Below are 12084 nucleotides of genomic sequence, written 5' to 3' on the forward strand. Positions count from 1 at the left end.
TATTCACTAATGACAGTATCCATATTGAAATTCCACATGCTTACACAGGACCAAGCTATGTTACTACTGTATAATTAGGCTACAGGAATGCACACATACACACAAAAGTCTGACAAAATAGTTTCATCACCAAGAAATGCAACTAGAAAGGACCAAATGAATTGCAAAAAATACCTGATTTCCTCTAGAAAAAAGCTGAGGAGCAAGGTAAGGTTATCCTAGCTACCAGTTTCAACTAACGGGGAGAGGGGATCAGTAGCTGGTCAGACTCAGGGAAACTGGAATGGGTAGGTGCAAATGGGATACTAACTCTGATATATAATGATGCAACACAACATGCTCATTCAAGATAAAGATCCATTTTAAACTAGTGGGTCAGACCTATGAGGAAGATTTCTGCTCCTGAGGAACCTGGGTGCTTAATATTGGTAACATGTGTCAGAATATAATCTTTACATTTATGGTCCTCAAAGAGACCCCAAATAGAAAAGAGATCATCCTCTAATTAACTTCATGTTAATTTTGGGAAAATTTAAAAATCAAACAGTAAATAAATAAATAAATAAAAATCAAACAGTAACTGATGCTTTGGGTTTAATCCAAGGGTAGGTCTAAAATGCTGTAACATAGCAACTCTGATAAAAAAATATGCAGAAAGAGCAAGGGAGCAGTAGACATTTTCAAAGCATTTGGCAATAATATAAATCATTCTTTTCCATTTTTTTCAAGATTTTATTTATTTATTCGATAGAGCACAAGCAGGGGAGTGGCAAGCAGAGGGAGTGGAGAAGCAGGCTCCCTGCTGAGCAGGAAGCCCAATAACGGGGCTTGATCTCAGGACCTTGAGATCATGACCTGAGCCGAAGGCAGACACTTAACCGACTGAGCCATCCAGGCACCCCTAAATCATTATTTTATTATTATTCAAATACTTTCACAAATTAACGCTTTGAAGAGACTAGCAATGAAGCTGCTCCATAATTAAATTATATAAGACAGATATTATGATGTGCAGCTTTCCAAGTCCTTGTTTTACAAACCAATTCAAACACTTGGAGAGGAAGGAAGAAAAGGGCCCTAAAATTAAAAATTCTGAACAACTGTAGTCAGAGATGACACAAGGAGTAAAATGAATAAGAATTCTTACAGGCAATGTGTCTGAAGGTGCACAGCAAGATCACACACACTTTTGTATTCATGTTACAAAGCATGGTAACAAGGAACACCTGGGAACCAACCATGCAACTTCATCACTAGACAACTGCCAAGGAATCATATCTCCCCTTACATTCTTCTCTATTGTATCTTCTTGCCTCACCTCCCCAAACCCCCACGAAGTAATCACTCTTTTGTGCCATTTATATGAAAGGATTACTAGGAACATTTTCAAGAATGAAATCAGTGCAAGTTCATCTTGAGTAGAAAAACTAATTTTTATCTATCCCCTCACGTCAGGGATAGCACACAGCATCCCTACTGCTATGAAATCTTACATCACCACCATCTCTATTAAAAATCTTCTCACAATTAATCTTCTGTCTTCAAGTCATCTCATAATTGATTTTTATGTGACCTCACCCTCAAATATTCTATTAGGCAGATCAAAATAAGCCTAACTTTTTTTAACTTCTGGAAATAAAGAAGGTTAAGCATACCACAGCATACTACTTCTATTAGCTAATAGCTCAAGAGAAGATTAAAATACTTATAGGCAACTTACCTCATGTAAATTCAGTTCTTTTACTTTCTCTTTTAATATAACCTGTGAGACAAAAAAATGTTATATCCATTTAAATCTGTAATTAAAAAATTTCTCATTATACTCAAACATATTTTTCTTTTGTATATGTAGCTCATTTCTCCTCCTATTCAATATTGGAGAAAATCTCTTTTATATTGAGACAGAACATTTTAGCATATTTTTTTAGCAACATTTTTTTAACTTGAGCAGTGATGCGATATTCTCCTGAAAAGCAATTTTAAAATCCCTTTGAGTATAGATTAAATTTCAGGAAAAGACATAAATACATGCTCATCTGGACTAAGTGCTAACTTAGGAGGAAAATAAATGAGGTTGACTCTCATGATTCACTAAACTACAGTATTAGCTGACGGTAACTATTAATTTACAAAAGATTAAAACAATAAGGTCAAGCTTAATTTTGCAAGTTTTACTTATTTTTATAAATCATTATTGTCAGAAAATTTTAGCTCTACCCAAAGTCATGTAAATGAACTTAAAATTCACCCAGGTGCTATCCCTAACCTGATTTTGTGGTGACTGGATACCAGTTAAAAAAATGACAAGTGATAAGAGGGCAGCAGATTACTATCTAAAAAGAAAATTTCCAGGGGCGTCTGGCTGGCTCAGTTGGTAGAGCATGTGACTCTTGATCTTGGGGGTTGTGAATTCAAGCCCCACGCTGGGTGTAGTGATTACTTAAAAAAATAAAATCCTTAAAAAATAAAATAAAAGTAAAAATAAATAAAATTTTGGAGAATAAAAGCTTATTAGAATTATATGCCATCTTAAAGTGAAAAAGTAGGCAAGTGAAATTTGGGGGAAAATCTCCCAGTTTTGAATAGCTTACACTGTTGAACCAAAAATGGTTTTCAGGGTAAGTCACATTTTCAGAAATCACAACCAAAAGCTACCATCCAGGGGCATCTGGGTGGCTCAGTCGTTAAGCGTCTGCCTTCGGCTCAGGTCATGATCCCAGGGTCCTGGGATCGAGCCCCACAGCAGGCTCCCTGCTCAGTGGTAAGCCTGCTTCTCTCCCTCTCCCACTCCCCCTGCTTGTGTTCTCTCTCTTGCTGTCTCTCTCTCTCGCTCTCTCTGTCAAATAAATAAATAAATAAATAAATAAATAAATAAATAAATAAATATCTTCAAAAGCTACCATCCAGCTATGCAGGGATGTACTAAATTTCCAATTCAGTATATTTTAAAGACCACGTTACTGTCTATCTTGTTACTCTATTAATTCTATCACTCAATTTCACTTGTTAAATGACCATCAAGGCCAATTTTACTTTCTAGTTAGCTTATATACAAATATAGGTTGTCAGTTTTATGATAATACTGAGACAAAGGGATTCATTAATTTAGAAAACTAAAACATTCAACTCTATGAATCTCACATGAGACTTATGGGGAAGAGCATGGGGTTACCTATGAACATCAGTGTGGACATCTAAGGAACTCGACAATGAGCTCAGATTTCAAAGAGACATAAACAAAAGATGGACAAAGAAATAGGTAATCCTAAAATGGTGACATGGTCCTGCAGCATCACTGTCAGCAGGGTTAAAGACCCAAATAAACTAAAACTTACCTCACAACTCCACAAAAAGAAACAAAAACCAAACCAAACAAAAACAAAATCCCAAAACCAGAAAGGAAAAAAAAAACTAGGGACAAAAAAATCATTAAAAATAATTTCATACTTTGGGCCAAAAGAAAATTAAGGAACACCTAGGCCCACTGTTTGGTTAGTGGTAAATTGTTAATGGATGACACATGGAAGAAAAAACAAATTTTACTTGGCCGTCAAGAAAAGCTGTTTATTCCCTTAAAGAACAAATCAGTAAAGGAATGACAGTACAAAGGGTAGGGATTAAGAGCAATGGCCCAAGTATTTAGACTTCCGGTGCTGTGACGTGAGGAAGGAGGAGGAGATGAGGTCACTATAATGCAACGGTTCACCCCTGAGGAACTGGTATGTCTTCTGACGGAAGAGGTAAACAATTCATTTAATAGAATCTCTTAACTCCACTAGATTAACAGTAACTTTGAGGATTATAAAGCACAGCATCTCTCTTTAGCAGTGTTGGCTAAAGTTCCCTGTTATATTATTATAGTATCTGAACTTCGAATAATAGGAAAAAAATACTTAAAATGAAGTTGATCTATTTTGTTCTGCAAACTGGAAGTGAAATGCTAAAATGAGCACAAGTAAATCCAGTCCCAGTTTAACATGTGAGTGGAAATTCAAGTTCTCATTTTTTGGTAAAAACAACAACAACAAAAAAATCAAAGCCAATCTGAAGTAAATATCTTACCTGTTTGTAGGCATAGAATTCTTTGTGTGCTTGATGTCTTAGCCTAAAAGACAGAAATGATCAACGCAATATTGAGGTCTCCAATATAACAAGTTGATAAACATCTTAAACAGATTTTTGATATTAATTTATATTAACTGATATTAGTTATATCATTTATGGTTTAAAATCCAAAACCTTTATTCTGAAAAACACCCAAATGGCATATCTGTTACCCTGTTATGAGAAAGTAGTCAAAGAACCACAAAATGTTATCCAAATGTTAAGTTCAAGTGAAATCTCATTAAAACAAAATCTTAATACAACAAATATTTTAATGAAGAAACCTCAGTTCTATTTATATTGGTGACAGTCCACTTGTTTTAATAATATTTAGTATAGGGGCGCCTGGGTGGCACAGCGGTTAAGCGTCTGCCTTCGGCTCAGGGCGTGATCCCGGCATTCTGGGATCGAGCCCCACATCAGGCTCCTCCGCTGGGAGCCTGCTTCTTCCTCTCCCACTCCCCCTGCTTGTGTTCCCTCTCTAGCTGGCTGTCTCTATCCTGTCGAATAAATAAATAAAATCTTTAAAAAAATAATATTTAGTATATTACATTTTTTTCTTAATTTAAAAAATTTAAGTGTAACATCCAACTACTAATATACAAAAACCTTAAGAATACAGCTAAATGTGGGGCACCTGGGTGGCTCAGTCGGTTAAGCGTCTGCTTTTGGCTCAGGTCATGATCCCAGAGTGCTGGGATCAAGCCCCGCATCGGTCTCCCTGCTCAGTGGGGAGTCTGCTTCTCCCTCTCCTTCTGCCCCTCTCCCTGTTCCCCTGTTCGTGCTCTTTCTCTCACTGGCTCTCTCTCTCTCTCACTGGCTCTCACTTTCTCTAAGAAATAAATTTTTAAAATCTAAAATAAATAAATAAAAATACAGCTAAATGTTAAAAACATATCTATGTGCGTGTCCACACACACACACACACACACACACACCAGTGTAACTATCGCCCAGATCAAGATATAGAACGTTTCCAGGACCCCTGAAATGACTGCTCCCAGTCAGTATCTACCCCTAAGAGGTACCCACTATCCCGATTCCTGTCACTATAGATACACTGTGCTTGTTTTGATATTTGATATGTACTTTTTGTGTTGGCTTCTGTCAGCTAACAATTACTTGTGAAATTCATCCATGTGGTTGCAGTTTTTTGACTGACATATGGTGTTCCACTGTATGAATATAAGACTATCCATTACACTGTTGATGCATATTTAGGTTACTTCCAGTTTGGGGCTATTAGGAATAAAGCTGCTACATAAATTCTGCATATCTTTCAGTGGACACATGGACTCAGTTCTGTTGAGTGTATGCCTAGAAGTAGAATTGCTGGTCAAAGCGCTTGTACTGATTTCTCTTCCTAGAGGGGATGCACTAGAGCTCTAGCTGTTTCACATCTTTGCCACCACTTGGTAGGATCAGTTAAAAAAATGTTAGCCAGTCTGGTAGGTATTCAGTGGTATCTCATTTCAGCTTTAATTTGCATTTCCCAAATGATGTTCAGAACCCTTTTATAAAGCTTATTTTCCATTTGGAAAACTTCCTTTATAAAATGCCTGTTTGAGTCTTTAAAAAATGAGTTGCCTTTTTCTTATTGATTTGTAGGAGTTCTTTATATGTTTCAGATGCAAGTCCTCTCTTGGGTCTATGTACTGCAATCATCTCCTACTTTGTGGCTTGCATTTTCATTCTCTTGATGGTATATATATATTTTTTAAAGATTTTATTTATTTACTTGACAGAGTGAGAGAGAGCACACAAACAAGGGGGAGCAGCAGGCAGAGGGAGAGGGAGAAGTAGGCTCCCTGCCGAGCAGGAAGCCCGATGTGGGGCTCGATTCCAGCACCCTGGGATCATGACTTGAGCTGAAGGCAGATGCCCAACTGACTGTGCCACCCAGGTGCCCCTGATGGTATCTTTTGATGAACAGATTTTAATTTAAATTAAGTCCCAATTTATAAACTCTTCCCAATAATATCAGTTCTTTTTGCACCCAGTTAAAGAAATCTTTGCCTACCCCCAGATCAGGAAGATATTCTCTTGTGTATATTATGAAAACAATTTGTTAGTTTACCTGTCACATTTAGGTATCCATCCAAAATTACTTATGATCCATCTGAAATTAGTCTGTCTTTATGATGTGAGGAAAGGGTCAAGATTCTTTTCCTCCACATGCAGATTTTCATTTGATTCATTTATTTAAAAGACCCTATTTTCCCTATTGCATATCAGTGGCATATGTTGTAAGTCAGATCCAATATATGGGTCTGTTTCCAGAGTTCTATTCCATTGGTCTATTTGCCTATTCCTGTATAAACTGGGATGAATAGTGTCAAAAATTCATGTCTGCTGGAACCTCAGAATGCAACCCTACATGGAAATAGAGTCTTTGTAGATTATTTAGTTAAAATGAGGTCACATTAAATTCAATACGACTGGTGTAGAAGTAGAGGAGAGAACATACAGACATAGGGAAGAAGACCAGGTGAAGACCGAAACAGACTGAAATCATGCAGGTACAAGCCAAAGAACATCAAAGATTTCTGGTAACTACCAGGAACTAAGGAAGAGGCAAGGAAGGATTCTCCCCTAGAGCCTTCAGAGGGAGTATGGACCTGCTGACACCTTGATTTCAAACTTCTAACCTCCAGAACTGTGAGATTAGAGTTCTGTTATTTTTAAGCCACTTGGTTTGTTATAGCAGCCCTGGGAATTGAATGCACCTGGTGTCATTACCACATTAGTTGTTTTTTTTTAAGATTTTATTTGTCAGAGAGAGAGAGCGCGCACAAGGAGGAGGAGTGGCAGGCAGAGAGGGAGAAGCAGGCTCCCTGCTGGGCAAGAAGCCTGATGTGGGACTCGATCCAGGACCCTGGGATCATGACCTGAGCCAAAGACAGACACCCAACCGACTGAGCCACCCAGGTGCCCTGAATATTGAGTGTTTTATGTAGATAAACACCTGACCAAAGGAGCTTAAAATCTTAAGAGACCACAGAACCTGTTTAAAGGCTCAGATCTTGTCTTGGACATTGTTTTCTGATCCCTAATAACTTTAGCTAAGAATGATGCAACACCCTCCTTGAAAAGATATCCCGAAATCTGTGAATGTAGATTAAATCTTTGGAATAGACAATGACATAAGTGTGCCTGGACCAGGTGCGAATATGTCAGAAAAATAAATGAGGACAATTTTCTTCTATAGAATAAAACATTTCATCAGTAGGTAGATTGAAGACTTTATAAAGGTGTTTTACCGATTAGTAACTAACTCACAGAAGGTTAAAATGTTAAGCAACCTTAATTTTAGAAAATTTGCTAATTATTGGGGTGCCGGGCTGGCTCAGTCAGAGGGGTGTGCAGCTTTTGATCTTGAGGTCATGAGTTTGAGTCCCACACTGGGTGTAGAGATTGGTTAAATAAATAAGTACACTTTTAAAAAAAAGAAAATTTGCTAATTATCACACATACAATTTTTTAACATAAGGGCAGGAAGCTGATTTATAATTGATTGTTTAACATATTCTGAAGTAACATAGAATGAAAACTGATTACCTAATCAAGTAGCAACAGAAGAGTAAACTAAGGATGAAGACAAATATAGCAGTGCCAAAAACCACAATATATATGTTGAGAGGCAGATTCTGGAATCCAATATTAGGCATCCTGAAGTTGTAATGTGGGAAATCCGAGCTCATGGATGAACTGTGGGGGAAGAAAAGAATGGGAAAAAATTAGTTTATAAAGACTAAGAACCAAGATAGCACTATCTTTGTATGTATACAAGGCAACAATTTTATTAAGACCTGACCATGTCTGAAACAAGTATGACAAACAAAGAGTTAATATTCTTGCCATTCACCCACTTATCATGCCACAAATATTTACTGAGTACTTACTATGTACCTGGCACTATTGTAGAAGCTTGAGATCCTACCTAAAAAACTTTTACAAGTTACATTCATTCATAAAAATGTATTTCACTGGGACGCCTGGGTGGCTCAGTCCAGTAAGTGTCTGACTTTGGCTCAGGTCATGATCCCAGAGTCTTGGGATGGAGTCCCACTTTGGGCACCTTGCTCAGTGAGGAGCCTGCTTCTCCCTCTGCCTGCCACTCACCCTTCTTGTGCTCTCTGACAAATAAAAAAATAAAATTAAAAAAAAAAAGGTATTTCACTGAAATAATGCCAGGAATCAATAAACATATGAAAAAGTTCAACTTCAAACTGCTCAGGCTCTCCACTCAGCTTGAAGTCTGCTTCTCCCTCTCACTCTCCCTCTGTGCTCTCTCTCAAATAAATAAATAAAATCTCTAAAAAAATAGATCATTAATAATGGTAAAATACTGGAAATAACACATCTCACAAGAAGGTAATGATTAAATAATTACTTGAATCATGTTACAGTATTATGAGGTCATGAAAATCTGTTTCAGTAAATTTTAATGTCAAGGGCAATATAAAGCTATATGGGAGGAGCGCCTGAGTGGTTCAGTGGGTTAAGTGCCTGGCTCTTGATTTCAGCTCAGGTTGTAATCATGGGGTCATGGGATTGAGCCCTGCGACAGGCTCCACAATCAGGGGGCGGGGTAGTCTGCTGGAGATTCTCTCCCTCTCCCTCTGCCCCTTCCGGTCACATGTACTCTCTCTCTCTCAAATAAATAAATAAATGTATTTTTAAAAGATTTTATTTATTTATTTGTCAGAGAGAGAGAGAGTGCACAAGCAGGGGAAGCAGTAGGCAGAGGAGGAAGCAGGCTCCTCGCTGAGCAAGGAGCCTGATGTGGGACTCGATCCCAGGACCCTGGGATCATGACCTGAGCTGAGAACTGACTGAGTCACCCAGGCGTCCCTAAATAAATAAATCTAAAATATATATATATATATGAAAATTAAGCAGACTGTATATAAAATATCCCAATTTTGGCAAAGGTTGAAAAAAAGGTGTACATACTGGTGTATGTGTGTGTATGGCAGAAAAAAGCCTGAGCGCCAACATGTCAAAATGTTAAACAGTGGCTTATGGTTTACTAGTCATTTTGATTTTTTTTTTAACTCCCTTTATTAAGGTAGGCCCCGTTGTAAGCATTTTACTGGCTTTATTTTATCTTCACATAATACCTCTATAGGTAGGTACCATAATATCTCCCATTTTACAGATAAGGACACCAAAGCTTAGAGAGTTTTGGTTACATAGTCATGGCTGACCAAGTATGTATGGGAGCCAAGCCTTCTCCAACTCCAAAGCCAATGCACCCACAGCCTATATGCTCTATGGTCTTTCTCTTGCATTGTTTTTCTAATCAGAAAACAGCAAATACTGCTTAAACATTAAAAAAGAGGCTATTTCTGTCAATTTGTTTGGTAATACCAATCACCACAGAGTTCAAATTCCATGAATAGAGGTTGCCCTCTCCATTAGATGATGAGCTTTAGTGATAAAATGGCTCATCACACCTTTTCACTAGAACTTTACTTGTCATTGTGATTCATTACAAAAGAAAGAGCAACTGCCAGGCCTGATTATCAAGACCACATATTGATAACTGAATTATAACAATGACTACTGCCAAAATCAAAGCAAAACAAAACAAAAACCTACCAACACTTCTACCTATATGTATATAATGTAAATTTAAAAAGTGTTTACAGATTTTTAATGTCTTTGTTGGTTCCCAGAAGAGTATACTTATAGACACTACTGAGATGCTTACTGGCTGTATCTGAAATCTAATGAGTTATTACTTAAAAAAAATTATTTGAGAGAGTGTGTACACACACAAGCGTGGGGAGGGGCAGAAGGAGAGGGAGTTCCTCACTGAGCATGGAGCCCGACCCAAGGCTCCATCCCACGACCCTGAGATCATGACCTGAGCTGAAATCAAGAGTCGGTGCTTAACTGATTGAGTCACCCTGTGGCCCACGACTTATTACTTTTACTTATTAATTTCCAGCTTCCAATAACTTATACCAGGAAGTCAACAGCCGCAAAGGGCAACTTTATCCCATGGAAACTCTTCTCTGAGAACTTCCAAACATAAATAATGGGTAATATTTAGTTGTGAACCTTTAGCCATTTTCTGCAAGTGCTTTTTCACTCAGATACATAATTTCCTTTTTCTTACACTCAATCATCTTGGAGGGGAGGAGGGAGTTAAGGAGTACTTTATTGAATATATCTAACACATACATTAGAGAGCTGTAAGAAAATTATAGCTGCACTAAACTTAACTCTTAATCTCCACATCGATGAGAGGGCCTCACTTGATACCCCTTGCTACAGTTAAGAATTAGATGGCTGCCCTTCGATCCCTTAGAAATATCCCTCACCAGACAAACTAGGCTTGGTAAAAGAACTCTCACCTTAGGAAATAAGAGATTAAACATCCAGGCTGGAAGGGCAAATAGGAAACAGGCAAACAGAAAGTGGTAGTGTAGAAAAAGGGACAGGTTTGCAGTCAGCAACTCTGGATACTGTTCCCAGGATATCACTAGCTAGATGTCAGTAATTGGTCCATCTATACCTTAATTTTCTCATCTTTCAAGTGGAACAATGCCTATTCTATCATCTTTAAGGGATTCCTGGAAGGATAAAATAAGACCACAGATACTGAAGTGTCTGAAAACTCTAAGAGGACAAAATACTAAGGTTTTAGTGCATCTGTGTGTGTGTGTGTGCGCACGCACACACGCGTGCACATTTTGGCAGGGACAAGGAGGAGGGTGACATTAAGTAAAAGAACGTAAAAGAAGCCCTGACAAAGATCAAGTCTCTGGAAAGGATTTCACCAAACCAAGTGCTTCTTTCTCAGGGAGCTCCTCTGCACATGCTGCCGACCTGGTCCCCAGAGGCAGGAACTGGAAACTTATTTCGGCTAAAGGCAGCCATCAATATAGGCCAGCAGAGAGTACGTCAGTGATGTGGGAATGTTGCCCTGCGGGAGTCCTTGCACTGGGCAGCAAACTCAAGGACAAACTTGAGGAATTCTGAACAGGTACACAGACATGCAGAGTATTAGAGGTAGCACTGTCATTAGAGTGAAGACATCTACCTCAGTGCTCCTGAAACTTGGCTGCTGAGATTTTTCTATGAGTTCTCCCTCCTTGGCAGGGCCTTACAACCTATTACCAGAGGGGTGGGGTTGGCAGAGGATAGCTGATGCAGAATACATTTTAGGAATTTTCTCCCATTCTTTTGATAATTTAATTGCTTGGCTACAATTGAAATGTTGGCCCAGTAATCTAAACAGATGGTGTATTATCCCAAGATGTTAATCCTAGTCCAGTAGACACTTTTTTTATATAATATTTTCATCATGATATCTTTTCAGCATGAGTATTAATCTTTTAAAATAAGGTCATTTTTAAAAAGAGAGCCACTATTGGGGTGCCTGGGGTGACTCAGTCAGTTAAGCAGCTGACTCTTGATTTTGGCTCAGGTCATGATCTCAGGGTTGGGGAGATCAAGCCTCATGTCTGGCTCTGCGTGCAGCAGGGAGTCTGCTTAAGATTCTCTCCTGCTCCCTCTGCCCCTCCCCCCCACTCTCTAAAATAAATGAATAAATCTTAAAAAAAAAAAAAAGAGCCACTATTATCATCCTAGTAATAAGCATACTTTGTTATTTAGGTATTACAAATGTAAAAATTATTTAGGAACTGCTCCTCGTGGGAGTGAAGAGGATAAATAGAACAGACAGTGTACTGCTGGATCTTGGCATTTCTGATTTCATTCACATGAAAACCTTTTCCCTCCTTATGAAATTCGTAGCTCCTGATATCTCTAGTCTCAGTCTAAATTTTAAGTCATCTAATCAGGTTATTTAAGAAAAGATAAGAGGGGCGCCTGGGTGGCTCAGTCTGTTAAGTGTGTCTGCCTTCAGCTCAGGTCATGACATCAGGGTCCTGGGATCGAGCCGGCATTCGACTCCCTGCTCAGCAGGGAGTCTGCTTCTCCCTGTCCTGCTCCTCCTGCCAGTGC

The 12084-nt window shown here is 38.4% G+C and overlaps 1 protein-coding gene across 2 annotated transcripts in view; it reads right to left on the reverse strand.

Moving 5' to 3' along the window:
- Positions 1-12084, reverse strand: part of RNF24 (ring finger protein 24) — a 74751-nt gene that overhangs the window by 12282 nt on the left and 50385 nt on the right. For both annotated transcript variants that reach the window (XM_048222191.2, XM_048222190.2), the window contains exons 4-6: positions 7663-7812; positions 4063-4105; positions 1721-1762 (exon numbers count right to left, since the gene is read on the reverse strand). In XM_048222191.2, the coding sequence (XP_048078148.1) occupies positions 1721-1762; positions 4063-4105; positions 7663-7805 (228 nt within the window). In that variant the 5' untranslated portion in view covers positions 7806-7812. The remainder of the gene's footprint in view (positions 1-1720; positions 1763-4062; positions 4106-7662; positions 7813-12084) is intronic.

The sequence above is a fragment of the Ursus arctos genome, unplaced genomic scaffold (genome assembly GCF_023065955.2).
Source record: "Ursus arctos isolate Adak ecotype North America unplaced genomic scaffold, UrsArc2.0 scaffold_16, whole genome shotgun sequence".
Lineage (NCBI taxonomy): Eukaryota > Metazoa > Chordata > Mammalia > Carnivora > Ursidae > Ursus > Ursus arctos.